The 20,010-nt window shown below is 49.5% G+C and overlaps 1 protein-coding gene across 1 annotated transcript in view; it reads right to left on the bottom strand.

The window, feature by feature from the left end:
• Positions 1-16,514, bottom strand: part of LOC142886187 (glutamate receptor ionotropic, NMDA 3B-like) — a gene marked incomplete at its 5' end in the record, with an annotated part of 42,093 nt that extends 25,579 nt beyond the window's left edge. Inside the window, 6 exons of the mRNA XM_076023145.1 lie at positions 444-589; positions 891-1,037; positions 4,486-4,722; positions 5,939-6,210; positions 6,768-7,264; positions 15,826-16,514. Coding sequence (XP_075879260.1) covers positions 444-589; positions 891-1,037; positions 4,486-4,722; positions 5,939-6,210; positions 6,768-7,264; positions 15,826-16,514 — 1,988 coding nt within the window. The remainder of the gene's footprint in view (positions 1-443; positions 590-890; positions 1,038-4,485; positions 4,723-5,938; positions 6,211-6,767; positions 7,265-15,825) is intronic.
• Between the last annotated feature and the right edge of the window lie 3,496 nt (positions 16,515-20,010).

The following is a 20,010-nucleotide window of genomic DNA, read 5'->3' as shown; positions in this document are numbered from 1 at the left end:
GTTAAAGGAGCCAACGGGTGGGGAAAATAAATAAATAAAAACAATGCGCGGGGAGCCGTTGTTTGATTTTTTTATTATTCTTTTTTTTATTTAGATTGAAAAGTCGCCGGGTGCAAACGACGCAGGCGCCCTCGCTAAGCCGGAAATCAAAGCCTCCTAAAGTTGAATCGATGTCATCTGGTAACAAATGTTTGGAGTCAGCACACACAAATCTGCCATATTTGCTCCCGCTGTCAGTCGATGGAATTGTTATGCACGGTGCGCGCGGGGGAGGGTTGGTGGGCAGGGGGAGGGGGGGGAGGAAAAGGAAAAAAAAGAAAAGAAGAGAAAAGAAAAGGAAAGCGCGGAGGAACGCGAGCGACCGCGAACAGCCTCCGCCGTGACTTGAATGTCGGCGTTTATTGCGTGGCTATTTTAGTGCGCTGTGTGCGCGGCCGTCTTACTTCAACATGTGCACGCCCTCCGGGGTGGTGGGCTGGTTGAAGCGCCTCATGTAGTCGTGCATCTCGGGGAAGCTCTTCTTCATGTAGTCCTCGGCGCTGCTCTCCCGCACCGTCCCGAAGCGGAAGCCCATCGACGGGTGGTGCAGCTGAGGGGGGCGGAGAAGACAGGAAAGGATGCGTTTGGACGGGTTGGGGCGGAGGAGGACGAGGCGTCCAAGACGGAGCTCATATCGCATTCATCCCAGCCGTGAACTCCCCGAAGGGTTTGCCGTTGGATACGGAAGGCGATAATCCTCGGCAAATAATTCCGCTCTTTGCTCATTAGGCCGTCCTTGCCTCGGATTACTTTGTGTGTTCATGTATACTGGCCTGTGTACTCTATGTGTGTGTGTGTGTGTGTGTGTGTGTGTGTGAGGGCGTGCGCGTGCCCTCGCGCCCCGGCCTAACCTTGTCGTCGTGAATTCCCGAGACCTGCTCGAAGGTCTTCTCCCCGACCATGACGGCGGCCAGGTTGGCAGTGTAGCTGGACAGCACCAGCAGGCAGAAAATGGCCCACAGGTTCATCAGGAAGCGGCCCGTCCAGCACTTTGGGGTCTGCAGAAGGAGAGAGAGAGAGAGAGAGAGAGAGAGAGAGAAAGAGAGAGAGAGGAGAGAGAGGGAGATGATGTGCATGTGTGCGTTTTAATCACTGAGAGATTACGACGATAAAAAGGGAAGAAAAAATATATATATGTAAACGTTGATAAGGAAATACATTATTCTGTGCTGATGAGAAAAGGTGATAAGGGCCAACGATGATTCAAATGAAAAGATGGATGATTGGGCACAATTTCCAGACGCAGTGAATCTCACTTATTCCCCCCCCCCCTCTAGATTTAGCCACGGATTAAAGGGACAGTCAACCCAAAACGGCCGCGTGGCGAATCCCCCCCGCTTCATCTCTGCCGAGCCTCCCGGACGGAGCGCTGACTCGACTAGATTGATGGCAGCACGCGATCAGTAACAACAAGCGAGGTTGTAACCCATTGTTTGTGAACGCGCTCAGACTGCGTTCCAACCCCTCGGCCTAATTAGGCTGGGGATTAAAAGAGGACGGGGAGAGACGACAGGCGCACAATACGACGCGACCCTGTCAGGAATATTGATTTTCTTCTTTTTTTTTTGCTCCTCCTTGGCAGACAAAAGGTCCGAAAGTCACACGGGGGCCGAACTCGTTTCCACCCCAATTTGTTTTAACTGATGGTACGGGGCTGCAGAAAATAGGGGCTGTTTTTTTTTTTCCCCATGCTAAATATGTCTGTTTTATTTTTTATTCTAGGTAACGGTGGCCTCCTTTTAAACTTCCCCTTCAAGGTTGTAATGCGTTTAAGGGTATGACTGAGCTGGAATTCACGCCGGGAGCCACACGGAGCGCCGCTCTCGCTGCTGTTGTTGTTGTTGTTGCTGCTCTGGTGAGGTGCCGCAAATTACACACTGTGCTGGTGTTTTTTGGGGTTTAAGGTTACCAAAAAAAAAAAAAGTGGGTAAATTTGACAAGATAATGTTTTGTTTTGTTTTTTTTTGTCCGGATGCTTTTTGCAAACCATTTTTTCCATTTTTCTGGCACAGTTACGGTCATCAGCCTTCTGTGATGTCACAAAGGGCGCTGAGACCTCTCCCAGAGTTAGTGACATCACCCCCCCCCTCCCCCCCCACCCCCACCCCTCGAAGGCGGCATGTTTTAATCCACTTCCTCCCAAGTAGGAAAACCCAGTGTTTTATTTTTTTCAATGGAGGGTGCGAACACAGGGCTAAATCAGCTGTTTCCTGTAGATTTATATTTATCGAGGGATAGCTAATCTTACGGATATTTAATAATTCCGCTTCAGACCAACAGATAAGCGTAACCTGTCATCACACGCTGGCTCTTTCACTGACGCGACTGGCTCAGCAGGGACTGCAAACGCACCGTCGGGTCAGAGCAGGACCAGCTCCGTCCCGACCCTGACCCTGTTACCCCCCACTCTCCCACCCCCCCCCCCTCACAACGATTTGTTTTGAAGACTTTCTGCATTCTAAATCTCGGGCCCGGATCAATCTTATTAAAACTGCACGCCGCAATAACGAACTCCGGGGAAATAAGCCATCATTAGCAGATTAGCAATCAATTTGCCCGCTGTCTTTCGCTGCACCCCCCCACCCCCTCCACCCATCCCCCCGCTCACCCCACCTCCCGCCGTGGCCTAAAGAAACAAGACAATTTGGCGGTGACCCAGGCCGCGCCGAGGTTGCCGCTCTGCGTGGCCGCGGGGCGGTTCTGACAGGTCACGGCAGCCGCTAATGGATGCAACCTGTTAATTGACACGCTGCCAGTTTGCGATGATCAAAGCCGTGACCTTTCCATTGTGCGCAGAGGTCTGGCTAATCACTCTGCCTTCCGCCCCACCCGAGTCGTCCGCGCTGCCGCCTCCAGGGGAGCGATGAGAACGGGGGCGGGGGTTGCCAAAGTGGGGGGGACACGGCGGCGGTGGCGTGAGGTTCGCTCACCAAGCCAGCCGGCGGCGGGAGACGGGAATGATTTAAAGGAACGACGTGGCAGTTTTTTATCCGAGCGCGGGCGCGAGAGTTTGACGGCTCGGAATAATTTATCGCCATGACGGACGCGTGGGTGGGCGCGGCGCTGTTTGGGGGTGGGAAACGGTGACGTGGCTTTTTTTTTTTTTTTTTCCCATCGGCAGTCTGCAGCCTCGTGACCGCGTCGCCACCGGGAGAAAAAGGTGCGCTTGATGTATTTACAGCTGAAGCCAAACGAGTGGGATGAGCCGGGGTCACCCAGCCGCTGGGCCTCATGTTTCTGTTGTTCCTGCTCTCATCCCGAGCTCTGCTGGCTCGGAACCACCAGCTGTGCCCGCCCTGATCGTTCCCCCCCCCCCCCCCCCCCCCCCGGCCCCCTCTCCCAAACCTGTCTGCCCATCCCCATGTGACCCTCATTGTTTCGGCTGTACTCATCTCTGCTTTGTCCATTTAACCCTCAGCAGCCGCCTCTTTTTAACTGCGTTTCAATTACAGTTTTTTCACAAAAATAAAATCGATATTTCTAAAATTTCTGACAAAGTACATTTGCGATTTGCAGGTGTTTCCATTGAATGGTGTGAAGCGCGTAAGCCGTAATTCTCGTAAAATCTCATCTTGTTTGCTGTCAAGAATGGTTGTTGTATTTTCTCTCTTTGATTACTTGTAAAAAATATTCCGTCTCCTTCTCTGTCCAAACATAACATGCCATTTTCACTTGGAGTGAACTGGTCACGTGACCCTGTAAGTCACGTCCGGTGACACATAAATGCGAAAAAAAAAAAAAAAAAAAAAGTGTTTCCATGACACTTTTGAGACTTACCTCTATATCGATGTGTCTGAAAACGAGAGCGTAAAAACCTTTTGGAGATATTTGAGAGGTTTTTCGAATTTTCAGCCTTTCCGTTACCAGTTTTTTGTTGCTATATTTAGGTTTTGTGCAATTCTAGGGGTGATGGAAACGCGGCTTCAGTCTTTCAGAAACCCATTCTCCCATTTTCGCAATTTGCCCTTTCACCTACTCGTCATGCCTCCGAACGGGCCCCGCCCCTCCTACCTTCCCCAGCCGCCGCCGCCGCCTTATTTTCGACTTCATATCTGACAACTTGGGCGGGAGGTAACCTCTACCTGCTCCCTCCTCTCCCACCTCTATCCATCCATCCTCACCGTAACTCCTTCAATCTCTGTCGGCCCACTTACCCTTTCCCCTCGCCCTCCCCGCGTGCGCATTACCCTCCTCGTGGCTCGCCACTCTGTCACTGCCTACCTCCTCGGCCCCTCCCCTATCCATCTTTTCCATCCCCTGCCATCTGTATCTTTCTTCTCATCTGAGGATGATATTCTGGGTTCGCCTCCCTCCTCGCCGGCATGCCGTCTTCTGCCTCCCCTCCCCTTTCTAATTCCCCACCCCCACCCGTCACGATGTCCATTAATCACGCAGAGGGGTGGCTCCCAAGGTGGTGGTGATGGTGGTGGTGGTGGTGGGCTGTACCTTGGTGGCGACGGTGCGGCCGAACAGTATGGCGTAGCAGAGGTTGAGGGCCGAGGAGTAGGAGAAGACGCGCAGCCTGTTCCTGCCGTGCGGCGTCATGCCGAAGGGGCTGTTCCACTCGTACAGGGTGAGGAAGAGCGCCGTGAGGTGCAGCGTGACGAAGATGCCCACCCACATGGACCAGTGCAGGGGCCACATGAAGGCGCCGATGGGGGCGGCGGTGTCCCGACTCCGGACCTGCGAGGTCACACGAAAAAGCGGCTCCATCTGTGAGTTCTGTCGGATTGTGTTTTCGTTTCATCACTCAAAGAGTCGCACATGAATAATGTCTGTTCGGAAGAAGAAGAAGATGAAGGAAAAAAAAGAATAAAGCTTCTCCTAGAAAAAAAAAAACCCCGCGCACTCTGAAGAATTTCTCAGAGGCAGTGGCAGGAAGGAAGCAGCTTCCTTCCAGATTACACTTGTAGGTCAAGAATGAGAGGGGATAAATATTGGAACACACTCCCAAGTGTTCTCAGCTCCTCTCTGATCACTTAGTAGCCCAAAATGATGTGCATCCTACAACCAACAGCTACACATCCTTTTTAAGCAGTGTTTGCAAGTAATCTATTACTAAGTAATCCACTACTGTAATTAAACTACTTTTTAAGTAACAGAGTAATGTATTGGGATTACTCTGGCAAAAATGGTACTTATATCATAATTACTTTATCAAATAATTGATTCCATTACTTTTCTGAAATATTTTGCAAGCTAAAAATGTCCACAAAATTGATGATTGATGCAGCCGTGCATGCAATGTCAATGAAGGTGTATTGTGGGTTGTTGTACGTTACGTGCAGGACTCAGTGTGTTCTCAACTGTTATTTTATCTTTTTTAAACTAGAGTAATTAGTAATGGATTAGTTATGAAACAAAGAAGTTAAAGAAGTAGTTACATTACTTTTTAAAGGAGTAATCAGCAGTTGGATTACTTTTATGGAGTAATCCCAGCAGCACTGTTTTTAAGTGTGGCAGTGAATACAATGCTAAATGTCCTTTTTTTTTTAAACACAGGATTCTAGGAGTTTAAAAAGAAATACTAATCTATAACAGAGTATAATGTAGGACCTTGGTCAAACAGTCCTGCACTTAGATTGTATTGCAGCGAGCAGGACGTCATCCAGGGGAGAGACGTTAACAAATTAAAAGCACTTTTCATGATCACTGCGGTAAGTCGGCTGGCAAACATTTCTCGTGGCCCCATTGTAAATAAAAATAATATCCTTTCAATTTGTTTCTTTGACAATGTTAAATCTGCGGACCACCTGTATGCGACACCGATTGGAACCACAGCGTTTTTGAGGATGCGCGCACTGTGAGCAGCACTACCCACAAACCCACCCCCCGGTGACCATCACATGACAAACCCCAGCGAGCTAACGATGATGATAATGACTGGGAGTCACTGTACCAGGATGCCCAGGCTGGTGGAGTAGAAGGGCGAGGTGAAGTCGATGACTCTGCTCCGGGCAGAGTTGATAGAGAAGGAGGTGACGGCCATGTCAGCCGTTCCGCTCAGCAGGTCCCCGATCAGTCCCGTCCAGCGGCCCGTCCCGCTCCGCGCGCCGTACTTCCCGTCGCCCACGATGTAGAGGTCAAAGGTGAAGCCCATGTCCTCGGCCAGCTTCTCCAGCAAGTCGATGCAGTAGCCATAGCAGCACTTCCTCAGGTCCTCTGGCAGCTCTGACAGCAAGAGACGGTTTTTCAGCCAGTTTCGCTTTTTCAGCCTCAATCTCAGAAAAAGTGCCATCACGCAATTTGATTTAATTGAGCAAAACAAACAAACAAACAAACAAGACTAACACTTCAAGTTACCAAATCCCGTTTTGCCCATGTTTTTCTTTGCTATTTTTGATCATTTTGTAAATGATAGTGCCAGGATTTTTTTTTATTGCACTCTCAGTGAATCTTGGCTTCTCTGTGATCGTGTGTTACTAAAATCCAGTTGCAGAGTTGAACCCCTGATCACCACACCGGGAATATTTTTCAATTCGTACTGACGTGTCGTGATCTCCCTTTGATTATTATGTCAGTCTCGGCGGAGCCGCGGAACCCTTGCCGGTGACGCTGATGACATTCGATGCAAGACATCTGTCAGCTGACATGAGAGGACTTTTGAGCTTCCAGATACTAGAAGTCGTACCCCACTTGGGAAACGGAAAATATAGGGTAAACTCAAGAGTTCTGTCTGAATTTTAAATACAGATGCTAAAAAAAAGCAAACAAAAGGCAAAACTCACCGACTCCCTCCAAGTCTGCTGCTGTGGAATTAGGGTTGTGAAGCTGGTTGAAGAGACTCTGTATGACCTCGGTCCTGTTGGTTCTGGGGTCCAGACAGAGCTGCCCAGCGGGACACAGACCGTCCTCGTCCACCTCCCGCGTGAAGACGAAGGGATGCTCCACCAGCGTCACCACCCTCAGGCGGTGGCCCTCCACGGACATCCCCGGCCTCCAGCGTCCCCCGGCTTTCCCGTCCCCCTGGCCGTCCCCTCCCCTCACGCCGGCTCCCAGGCCCTGACCCGAGCCTCTCCTGAAGCCTCCCACCAGACCCAGAATCCCCCCCTCCAGCTCCAGCCTGCCTCGGGTCCACTGGCCCACGGTCACCCACGCCGGCTGGCCCAGCGCTCCTCTCTTTAAGCTCCAGACGTGGAAGAGCTGAGAGGACAGGACCCGGGAGAGGTTGGGATCCACCTGGATCAACCCTGTGGCTCCCGTGAAGGAGGTGTTGGAGAGAAACCTTGAAAAAAAAGAAAAAAAGAATAAGAAACAAAGAGAAAAAAATACATAGTTGTTGAAGGGGGAATGAAAAGTGAGGAGTGGAAAATGTCAGGTCGTTGTGTGGGCTGCAATAAAACACATGAAAAAGCAAGAAGCAAATGTGGAAGTGATGGAGCAGACATCAATCAACCTTGATTTATGCGGCCCTTGACAGGAAGCCAAAGATGACCAAAGCACTTTACAGTGACACTGGGACATCACATAAAAGGTTTGTAAAAGACAGAAATAAAATGTCACAGCGCCGCCGGGTGTTAAATGTCATTCTGAGTAACTCATTTTAAGCTTGGATTTAAAGAAGGCCCAGTCAACATCCCCAAGCATTGACGTCAGGGCTTCAAACAAAAGTTGGTTCAATGACCCCTGCTGTGTCGCCTTAGGGAGGAATTCCAATCGATCAAAATTTTCAAATCCCAGAATCAGTCAGATTCCTTTACAGAGCAAGAGGTGGAAGGTAGAAGAAGAAAGGTTTGGACATGATGAGAGTTGCGGTTGCTGCTAATGACACTGGCATGGATGCTAAGATAGCTGGATTTTTATCTAAACGGTCTTTTTCTTGTTGGACATCATGCTTTTGCTGCACTTTACTGACTGGTCAGGCAAGACAACCAACATCAAAGTCTAAAGCTAAAAATTAGGGCGGTGGAAAACTAGGAAGAAGCTGTGGCTACTATCTTAGCATTCATGCTAAGACTGTAGCGACTAGGTTATTTAACACGCACAGTCTGACTCTGAGTCTGACTGCGGCGCTTTCAGCCGCCTTCGCCTCCGACGGTTAATTGCATCTGTGGCGAAGTCATAATTAAAAGTTAATGCAGTGCAGCGAGGGCGTGGCGTGGCGCTCGCCGATCCGCCCAGTCCGTACAGACCGTGATTGCTATTCGCCTCGCTCGCCCGGCGGCCACCGCATCAGTCCTTTACGGCGGAACGCATTAGAGAAGAGCAGCCCTCTGCGGAGCTGCCGCATAAATCTAACCCCGCCCTCTTGAACCCGGCGGGGATTGTTAGCTCATGTCTTAGCATTTGATCAGGCGGCGGGCGTCAGGTGATGTCTCAATGTCGAGCACCGCCGACGCCGTTTGAGCGTGTCTTCATTAGTCTGGTGACTGTCGAGGGGTCGCCGGGAGAGAACCGTGAGGGCGGCTGTTTAAATGTTAAGGCATGCAGGGATCATGGCGCCGGGTACGGGCACTGAACCGTGCGCGGACTGTTGATTACGCATGGGTCAAGGTTGGAAATGGCAAGTTTCCCTTCCAGTTAATGGGAAAGGTTGCGGAAGCCGTCGACTCTTCCCTCCCTTCTTTTTTTTCGCACTTTCCCTGTGTTTGTTTTTTTTGCCCTCCTCTGTCACCGCAATGTTGTATGTCGGCGAGATGAGTGCACAGTTCAACCCCCGCTGCGAACAGGGGTTGTCGACAGCTCCCTTTGAAAACACAATCTTCCTGTATTTGGGATCGAAAAAGGCCCTGATTGAACTGTGATGTGTTTTGTTCCCTATGTTTTTTGGGGGGGAATCAAGTGTCATGCTCAGAATGCAACAGTGGAGCTCTGGCTGTACTTCGTGTCTCCTTCGGCCGGTTTGGGGTTTGGGCTGGGCTGCTACAAAAACAACGTTCTAAAGGACCAATGTTAAGTCGGAAAAGCGATAAAGTTATCAGTTCAAAATGAGAACCTTTGCCACCAGAAGGTCAGTCTTTGGCCCTTAAAATAAGGATAAAAGTGCATTTTGTGAAGTTGTACCACAAATTTGATTAAAAAAATAAATAAAAGAAAATGTCAAAAAAACCCAAAAATTAAGGATAACAATTTGTTCATGTGCAAGTACTGCCTCTGACTGTGCTGAATCTCGTGCTGAAGCCTCACTAAGTGATCCCGGTAGAACTGTGATGGATCGGATGCAGCACAAGAGACAACGTGCAAGACGTCTCACGACCAGGCACAGTCGATGTAAGAATAATGGTGTTGTTCAGGCGCGAGACCTTGTATTTATTCTCTGTCTGCCACCCGGAGCGCCGTCTCCTCCTCCCTCTGCATAACAAAGTTGGCCAAGCCTCGCTGTAGATACACCACCCTCCCACCCACCTCAACCCAACCCTCGTCAATCCCCCTTCCCCCCCTTACGCAGCCAGCAGGACGGAAAAAGGTTGAAGCCTGACTGTGGTGGCCACAATCTCCTGCAGGCCCTACAGACTCGCAGACAGCAGAGCCCGACTCCTTTTATTCCCTCGCATTGTAATTTAGTTGGGCGACACAATAGTGATTTATAAAAACCCAATGGGGGCGCCGCAGCTCTCGGGAGGCTGATTAAAAATGCGCCTGATTTGAAAGTCGTTCACATTCCCTTTTGTCACTAACTTATGTTTCCTCATCGGTGGCTCCCTTTCTCTGTGTGTGCGTGTGTGTCTGCCACCATAAAGTGAAAGTGCTAGCCTGCCTTGTCTGGAGGATGAAATCACTCATGGTAATAGCGCAGCTGAATCATCATATCCTAACAGACAGCAGATTCATCACGCCAACCCACTTCGGACTGGTGTGCGATTACACTGGCGGCGGCTGCACTTCCACTATGGGCTTCATGCAGAGAAGAGTGTGTGCGTGTGTGTGTGTGTGTATGTAAAAAAGAAATCAGCGGTTAGCAGCCGTTTTTTGGACTGACGCCCAGGGATAGAGACAGCAGCTGAAGTGAGAGACGATGCGGAGATAAGAGCGGAGAGTCACGGCACTCTCTCTCTCTCTCTCTCTCTCTCTCTCTCTCTCTCTCTCTCTTTCTTACTCAAAGTTCTGGGTCGCTTGTTTGTTTTTTAGGTGCACGAGTCGCCTCCGGAGACGGAAGCGCGCACGTCTGAATGGACTGATAAGTCCGTCAGCGCTGCCACGCTGGGGGGGACGAGGCGGCCTTCCTCTCGCTAACACCCGGCTCTGGGTAAATGTCAGTGGCCGGTAAATGATGACTCTGTAAGCCAGTCAGAGTCTTAAGGTGTGTTCAGGACCTGAATAAAAAAGCGACCTGTGCCGCCGACGCCACAAGACTACAAAATCAAAATTGATGTGCAGACGCGACATTACACGCAATGTCTGTGCCGTAAAGGCGAAAGAAGTTTTCCCTTTCGGGCGACATCGTGTGACACTAAACCGTGACATCCAATCAGAATTGACTTTCTCCCAGGCGCCGCTTAAAGGTTAAAAGTGTAATATTCTGAGATTTTGAGAGGAAACGGCAACATCAAGTGGTTACATTTTAGACTGCAGTGGTCTTTTACTCACCCTCCCTCCCTCTCCCGAGCTTACCAGTGAACTACGGTGGCCTTTGCACACAAACCTCGGTACCTCGTCCACCTTCTCCTTCGTTGGTTTATTTGAGGTCAGGCAAGTTGAAATGTCCACACTGGCTTCCTTAGAGAGATGCAAGATGGCAGCTCACTGGGAGCAAGACAGTTGCTCTATGGTTATTCTTAGACACAAGTAAGAGCCTTTCTACGGGTAGGAAAACCATGACCTTTACTGCACTGTGTTTTTATGGGCAGTATATTACGCTTTTGCCCATATACTGTAAACAAGGCAAAATTCTACACACTGGACCTTTAAGAACTGACATTGGAGGACGAACCCGGATGGGGGGCACACGGCTATAAGACTTTTTTTTTTTTTTTCCAAAGTGTCAGAAGCGATAATCAAAACAGTGATCCAATTACAATTGAGCGACGCAACGCAGGCGTCCCTAGTGATTACATTGCACTTTTGGTCGGAGCACACCTTCACCCTCGCACAGCCTCCTCCTCCCCCCTTCTCTCTCTTTCTCTCTCTCTCTTGGAATATTGAAGTTGGTTCTCCTTGCGGGGAGGAGACACAGCAGCTGGTTCTAATCTGTGATGTGAAATGGCACATCCAACCTCGATAGCAACAACTCTCCATCCATCTGTCTGTCCTGCACATCCTCCTCTTCTTCTAGATCCTTCTCTCCATTCCTTCAAGTCTGTCTTATTTCTTCCACTCGTTTGTTTTTTCCCTTCTTCTTTTAGTCCCCCCCCCCCCTTTTGGTGGCAGCGACCCAGGGATCTTTTTTTTGATGCTGGACATTCAGGAGGAGCCGTACATCAAAAGGTGGCTTTTGTCATATCTCCTCTCTTGCTGCGCAGCTTCAAATGAAAAGGGGGAATATTATGCACTTTTTTTTTGCAGGGTGGTGGTGGTGGGGTGGCTCCTGTCCTCCCTCAGAGCCTCCCCACTTCTGCTTATATCTACAGACATCCTCTCTCGCCCCCACCCCTGCCTTCCTGACTCCCTCCCCCTCCCTCCTGGGCATTGAGCTGTTAATTGCCTTTTTCCACGTGGAAGTCTCTCACTTCCTGCAGCTTTGTCAGGACTCTCCGGAGCTGCGGCTGGCTGTTGTGGGGTGGGGTGGGTGTGTGGGTGTGTGTGTGTGTGTGTGTGTGTGGGGGGGGGGGGCGGCGGCAGGGGGAGGATAACAAATCAGGAGGCGGTGCGCCACAGGGCACCGAGTCTTCCCCCAACGCTCCGAGTGCACGGCAGAACATCCTCTTTTATCTGCCGCTCGCAGGCTGCGAGCAAAGGTCAGAGACAACATTTTGTCGGCTGAGGGGATCTAAATAGCCGACACCAACAGGCCGTTCTTATTTCCCGTCCATAAAAGGTGGATCCAACTTTTGGTCCGGCGACATACTGGTTGGCGTTATCTTTTTATGGTGCTGCTGAAGGGACTGTAGCTTTGGAAAACAATATAATGCTTTTCTTTCTCCTTTTAACGTCACAACGATCAACAATCTCACGCATCCACCTGGTCAAGAGCCCGCACAAGGCTTTTTGAAATGGAAAGCCTTGCTGTAGCATCAGATGGAACCCAAACAGATCCGCGGTAGAACCAAACAATAGAGAAAAGACATTACAGGTGCTCTAGACATTGTAAAAATGCCGCATGAATGAAAAAAAAAAATTGCCACCGTAGCAGCAAGTCGCTAAATCAATGCGGCTGTCAGAAAAACAAACCGATTCTGAGCTCGACCAGGAGGAAGGAGATGGGAGGAAAGTGTTTCGCCAGCAAAAATCTAAAAGAGCCACAATCTGATGAATTCCCCCGGAAATTTTAAACAGCTTTATGTTTTCCAGTCTTGTTGAAAGCTTTGTTTTATGTTTTGTTTAAGCTTTATGTTACCCATCCATCTATTAGAGCCCACAGAAGCGTTTTGGAGAAGGGAGACGATCGAGGCACACCACGTCTTTCAGACATAAAACGTCATCGAAGAGAAAAAAAAAAACACCTCAGTGTTGTTGGTGTCGGGAAAACAATCTCATCCCTAACGCCACCGAGACGAGGAGGAGGGACATGATTGTGGCCTTCTCGTCCTTCAACAGCAGGGTCTGTGCCAGGAGGGTCTCCAACGATTCCATTATATAGGACGGGCTGACCTGGAGCGTTAACACAGCAGCCGGCGTTCAGGAGGCACAGCGGTGACTGCATTTTCCCCAAGAACACTCCGGAACAAGCACCGCACATATCGCCGCTCCATAGAGAGCATCTTGACTCTCATGGCTGAGAGGATCATTGGCTGGGCAACAACAACAAAAAAAATTCTCAGGGGTCCACAACATCGTGAACGAACCCCCTCCCTGTTTGAGCCGCCGGCCCCCTGGAAGACACTTCAGGGCAACAGAAGCAAGAACCGACAGCCCAGAACACAGTCTACATGCCAAAGGAACAAAATGCTGGGAATATTTGAATTTACCCTGCGAGTTGCGGCGTGATAAAGACAATGTTACTACACAATAATCTCTTCGGTTTACAAGGCTTACCAGCTTCTTCTTCCTGACTTTCTGTGGGTTTTTTTTTTTCAGAACGGCACTTCTCTGCTTTTTTGCCTCACAAAGGAAGGTAATTATTTTTTTCGGAAACCTCGCAATGTTTTTTGGGCGCTCCTGTCTGTACCGGTGTTTCGGCGAGACGGATGAGCGCGGCTCCACGGTTGTTGGGAATGTGAGCCTCGAGGTAATTACAGCAGCCGGTGCCCACAACAAACAGGACGTCAGTCATTGATCCACCGTGACACTTTTCAACTGTCATTGATTTTAATTCTTTGGATTCGGCAGAGTTCCCCTTGCAAGGTTAAGGGCAAGGATGCAAAGTCAGAAGTCATGATTCACATCGACACTTTACTTGATCCTCTTGGTAGAAGCCACTCCAGCATCACAGCGGCACAGAAGCGCTAAACCCATAAACTTCTTTGTGCTCCGACAACAACGAACGTCCAAATAAACTGCTCCTTACTTCATTAGGGCTTAAGTGCTTCTTCCTTGGAAAAGACAGCCCATCCTATTTCGGGAATAGACGGCCCACTCCGCTCCACTCGTGCCGGCGCCGCGGCTGCAGCGCTGCGATTACGACTGCGGATGTTGCTCCGCTGGCAGGTGCCAGTTTAAAAGTTTACGCTGCGAGGGCACCGGCTCAGTTTCAACAAATCCTCCTCGCACCGCAACAGCACGAGCACAGAAGAGGGCCTGGTGCACTTTTATACGTCGCTCCGTTCGGGAAACGTATCCTGGCAGGAAATTCTTTTTACAATGGACGGCGACTGCAGCGTTTCACGGCTTCGTCAGCTGCCACACACGGATTAGGAGATGTTTCAGGCTCATTAGTCTGCATGCACACATAAAGACATTTTCTTTAAATTGCTTTTTACCAAAAGCAATACATCCGGTCTAATATATGTATTTACAAAAGGTTTTTTTCTTCCCGTATGTCGTGTATAAGCGTTATCACCAAATGCACCTTGACAAAACCTGTGAGAGCTGTCAGGGAACCCTTTCCAGAAGCTGCAGGGATTGAAGGAGCCGCCGGAGCAGACAAAAAAAAAAACAAAAAAAAAACTCCCCAGTGTCACTCTGTGAATCTGCATGCCATAAAGATGCTCCCTCCCCATGCCCTCTTTTTAGCATGACAGCGCTACTCAGACGTCGCCACCCCCGTGGCGCAGAGGACAGACAAGGGCAGCAACCCAAGCGTGCAATACGGGAGAGAGTGGAGCCGGCAACGGAAAAAAAAAAATGCCACGTCACTCAGAGAGGTAACGAGCTTGCAGACACGCCGATAGTCTGACCAGATAAATTGAGAAACATGCACTCGCCCTGCGTCCTTCGTATATTCGTGGGCAACTCGTGCAGTTTTGAAGCATTTGGTGAAGAATTTAAATTTGAAAATTCCAAGTGGCCTAAAGCAAAGGGACCGTTGTTGGGAGTCAATGTGTGCGTACCAAAGATGGAAAACCACCAGCTCCAGGAAGCAGGATATTTTACTTTAGCTAGTGCTGGGCTAATGCTAAACACACAAAAATGAAACAAGCTTAAATTGGCTAATGATTTAATTACGTGTGGACTTTGCTTTGTACGAGAACATTGTGAAGAGGCACAACATGCCTCTGACATGTTTCTGCTATTTCAATGTCTCCTTCACACACGGGCCACAACTTACACTGTTTTGTTAGGTAGCTTTTACATGAACACTATGGACCATTGTGTCCACCTCACTGTAATATTATTTATCACTGCACTGAATGTCCTATAATTCCAGTTCAGTTCAGCTTTATAGCAGACATGTATTATGAAATGTAATTTCCTCAAGTCGTGGATAAGAATAGCATCTCTGCTGAAGTATCTGTAAAGGCGTCATTGCTCCTATTCATGAGCGTCTTTGTAATAGCAGACTGGTGGGCAGAGCCGAGGTAAGCTATGAAAAGGTCAGCGTGTGGGATAGACACACACACACGTGCACACATACACACTAATGCACACATGCTAACGTCACGACCAGAGTCATTACAACAAGGGTGAAGTTGTGGTGTGAAAGCTTGACATGCTTGGCTGTAGTAACCAAGGAGGGGCGGGGCTTAGCGAAGGGTCAGTTAGGGACTTCCAAATCAGGATTCAGGAATCAATCAAAGTGAATCAACATCAGTGTTGGTGAGTAATCTAATACTAAGTAATCCACTACTGTAATTAAACTACTACTAATTTTTTAGTAATGGAGTAATGTAATGGGATTACTGTGGCAAAAATGGTAATTATATCATAATTACTTTATCAAGTAACTATTCCATTACTTTTATGAAACATTTTGCAAGATAAAAATGTCTTATTACCCACAAAATGTCTGATATTTAGGAAAACAACCAAAAACAACAATCTCGCAGATTGACGATGCAGCCGTGCATGCAACGTCATTGATATGCGACGACGCACCAAAACAAGCATGGCGGCGGCTAAACAAAAGACAGTGATTTGGGTTTAAAAGCTGGAAATACAAACATTATTTCGAGATCATCTCGTCTAAATCAAAGAATACTGTGGTTCTCAACTGTTACTTTATCTTTTTTTTTAACTAAAGTAATTAGTAATTAGTCATTGATTATTTATGAAACAAAGTAGTTCAAGAAGTAGTTAGATTACTTTTTAAAAGAAGTAATCAGTAGTTGCATTACTTTTATGGAGTAATCTAAACAACACTGATCAACATACCTGGCCAGGTAGTGCCCGGAAGAAGGAAGCTCGCGCCGGCCTGCTTTGTCGTAGCAGTTCACCATGTTCTGGATGAGCGCCAGGTCCGGCCTCACCATGGTGGCCGCCGAGACGGCTCGGCCAATCAGCTGCAAGGCATCCCGGATGTAGAAGCTGATGGGCTTGCGGCCAACCTCCCCGTAGGCCAGGAGTCCGAGGGGCCCTCCCAGAGTGTGCAGCGAGTCCGGCGACAAGGGGTATCCCATGATCCACTGCAGCGCGGGCAGGGAGGGCGCGAGGCGCTGGGCGGCCCGCAGGACGGAGGAGACGCACTCGGGGTCAGAGCCCAGCAGGAGGACGGAGGAGATGGGGGAAGGGGAGCGCAGGAAGCGGGCGGACAGGATCTTCAGAGCTTCCTCCTCCCTCTGATCCTCCCTCCTCTCCTCGCTGGCATCCCCCCGCTGGTCGGCGCCCCCGGTGGTGTGGGTCAGATTGATGATGTCCCACAAATGCCAGGTCGATCCGCTGTGGGCTTGCAGGTGCGCCAGCAAGCCGTCTCCCCCTTCCTCCCAGCCGGGGCAGATCACGGCGGCTCCCCCCCAGCTGCTTTCGCCGTGGCCCCCCCTGTCGCCCCCCTGCAGCACGGCCAGCAGCAGGCTCCCCAGGGACGACGGAGGCACGCGGGCCGACATCTGCAGGTGGAATTGGTTCTGACAGAGAGGACGGCACAGGAAGGGGGAGATGAAAGACAAAAAAGCGAAAGAAGCAGGGATGGGGGGTGGTGCAGGGTGGAGGGGGAGTCAGGGGTACATTAAAGGATGAGTTAACAAAAAAAAGGAGAGAAGAAGGGGAGGAGAGAAAAAGAGAAAACAAGATCAAAAGAGATAAGCAGATAGAGCTGAAGCCAAACACCTCGAGGCTGAATAACATGTTGTACAATCGCATTAGCTGCAGCTCTCATGAGGGGCGGAGCCGAGCCGAACTGAGCCGAGCTTAGCCGAGCCGAGCAGGACCGAGCCCAGACACCCCTGTTGCTTCATCGCCACTCCAATCACAGGGAACGGGCCAGATTTGTTCATTACCTCGGAAGGGGTTGCACGCTGACACAAACAAGGAGTCAATGACTCGCGTCTAATCTGCAGCATCACAGTTGGCTGCTTGGCAAGACAACAGTGGCGTCCACAGTTCGTCCAGAAGCCTGCGTTTCCCCAGACCCCCGCCGAAAACACTGGCCTGTTTCATACTGTTCCAGAGTGGATAACACTGTTGTCCTTGAATGCAGCTCACACAGATGGACATTCCCCACCCGCCTCCTCTGGGGGTGCTTCTATCCATTTTTTCATCCTATCAGCGCTGCAGGCAAGGTTGAAGGCGGACGTAAGGGAGGGAGGGAGGGGGTGAGATCGGGGGCGGGCGGGCGCTCTTTTTTGTTTTGGAGTCCGAGAAGTTTGGGCTGGGAACGACGAATAGCCAAGATTTGCATGAATTCAAGCGAGGTGAGGTGATGCGTATGCATTAAACATCTCGCTCAATAACACCCCCGGGCACAAACGCAGACATGATTTAAGCACTTTTGGTAACATATGCAAACACCGGGTTGCACTGGCACATATGTGCCCTCGCCACACGCGTAGGCACTTATGGACGCCGACGGATTCGGCGGTATAGAAGAAATGCCGGCAAAAAAAAGTCTTGCAGAAACATGTTTGTTTGAAAACTTCATATTTAAACCAGACCGCAGCTTCATTCAAATGGAAATGTCTCACCTGGGAGTACAAGGTAAACAGAGCGGCTCTCGCCTGAAAGTCCTTGAGTCCCGTAAGAGTGAAAAAAAAAATGAAAAAAGGGTGGCGCGGGGGAGGGGAGGCGGGTATTTGAAGTTTGAAAAGACATGGATGAATTAATGCACCGTAATGCACTTATCCTCCCCAGAGAGGCCGGAGGGGACTAGAAAAGATGGGCCCCTGCGTTTGAACTCGACAGGCGGGCAGCAGGGCTGCCTCAGGTGGCGGCGGCGGTTTCTGTGAGACGGCGGGAAAATGGAATCGGGACAGGAAGATGGCATCCACAGGAGAGGAAGGCAATATCATGAATATTTTTTGCTGGCAAAGGAGGGTCAAGACCTGGGTCCTCCTTTTTCATTAAGATTTAGATTTCAGACCAGGATATTAAACACGTTGGAGTTGTTGCAAACGACGGGGACGGAAAGTTAAAAAATGTCAATAATACAACTAGTGTACTGGTAGTGCCGAGCCACAAGGCAAAGCTCCAGTCTGCTCTTCAAGTAGCTGCATTATTTCTAATTAGATATTAAAATGCCAATGAATTGTACTGTTGCTGCTTTTGGCGTAGCGGTAAAATACGCTCAACCTTTAAGAGGGAGTTTTTATTGTGTGATTCTCAGAAACAAACCGCAGACTTTATGGTTTTTCCTGCCAGCCCATCCTGCGAAAAAGACTGGCGTATTTTCACCTGAGGGCTTCAGACTGCCGGAGCTGCGATGCAACAAACGCGCATCTGATGAAATTGAACTGGTTTGAGGTGATCCAGGCATGTCCAACTAGATGTATGGTGGTGTTGGCCAAGGACTTCAGGACTCACCTTGGGTGCGTCAGGGAGCGTTCCGCTAGAGAGAAGAAGACCCCATGATGGTCTGCTGGGGCTGCTGCCGCGGCTACACAGCCACAGATTAGGGGGAAGGAAATGAATGGATGGATTGATCTATATCTGCTCTCAAGTTGCTTTGTTAAGCTCCTGTGCTGCCATCCATCATGGTAATGCGAATGCACGGCTGAATGATAACGTGCGACGGTGATACATTGCTAAATAAACAGCCTAATACAAGATTAAGAACGGCAGCAGCTCGGAAAGTTAAAGTTAAAACAAAAAAAAACAGATCCGGGATGCTGGAGCTCATGTGATGCCTTGTCATCAAATAAGTGATATTTATCACCTGCACCAGTGGCCCACTGGTGCTCACATCCCCAGTTCACTTTCAGTCGGGAAGCCTGGAGAAGCAATTACGGCTAACCTCTAAATTGCCCGACTTTTCAAGAGACCCCTTCACAACTTTATTTGCATTTGAGGCGTTTACCCAGGCGCACTTATCCAGAGTGACTGACAATGAGCACAACAGTAGAATCATTTGAAGAGCAAGAGGACGTGAGGGTAATAGTGAGCGCAGCTTGTTTGAGTGTCGCGGAAGCCGCCGCCACTGATGTAAGTGGAGAAAGCGGATTAAAAGTGGATGGAAGGGGCAGATGGGGGAGCCTGTCGCTCTGAACAGATGAGATGATACAAGGCTGTACAGCAAAGATACGACTTGCAGCACGGAAGAATCACTTGGCTTTTTCCACGTTGTGGCGGACAAACCTCCCCGGCGCTATCAAGCACCAAATACGTCCTCAAGGGCACCTGGTCTAGAGTTATTGCCCAGCAATGCCACAATCTGTTGCTTTGCATTTCATTTTGTGGCACAAGTAATTCCAGCGACGTGCAGCAGAGGTAGTAAACCCTTGAGATATATGGGATATGGGTCCAAATGGTACGCAGAGAGCAGAACCTCATCAAGACAAACCAAAGACCCTCAAGTAAACACTCAAAAGTTTTCTGGTAAACACAAAGTGGTGTTTACCAGGACAGGAAACTCCGCTGTGTTACAAAGGGGTAAGAAGTATACTTGTTAGAATATGTCCTATTTGTTTGGTTGCTTTTCTTAGAAACCTCTGGCTCAGGAAGTCAGCTTAGAGTCTAGTGGTAGAGTGTCCGCCTTGAGACTGGTAGGTTGTGTGTTCGGTCCCTGGCTAGGTAAGCATGTAAAAGTGGAACCCATTGCCTCCCTGCTTGGCACTCAGTTTTTGGGGTTGGAATTGGGCGGTTAGATCACCCAATGGATCCCAGGCGCGCCACCGCTCCCTGAGGGGATGATGGGTCAAATGCGGAGAACAAATTTAGCATCCTTCAGGATGTGACAATGACTGGGAATTTAACTTTATTTAAACCTGCTTCTGTCCATCTGTCCTCTCACTCATTCGTCTGTCAGAACATATAAAGCCAAAAATCTCATGGGTCCTACGGGTCACTTTGTTTGTTTGCTTTTTTGAATCTGAACATACATCAGCCCAGGAGTTCGGGTATGTCGGGGTCGTTGACGGGTGATGGACGGTGTAGCGGGTGTTGGGAAGACAGTCTGAACTCCATCACAGT

The sequence above is a fragment of the Nelusetta ayraudi genome, unplaced genomic scaffold, assembly GCF_046127955.1.
Source record: "Nelusetta ayraudi isolate G7.1 ecotype Tasmania unplaced genomic scaffold, CSIRO-AGI_Nayr_v1 ptg000015l, whole genome shotgun sequence".
In the NCBI taxonomy this organism is placed as follows: domain Eukaryota; kingdom Metazoa; phylum Chordata; class Actinopteri; order Tetraodontiformes; family Monacanthidae; genus Nelusetta; species Nelusetta ayraudi.
This window is presented reverse-complemented; position numbering and strand designations above follow the sequence as displayed.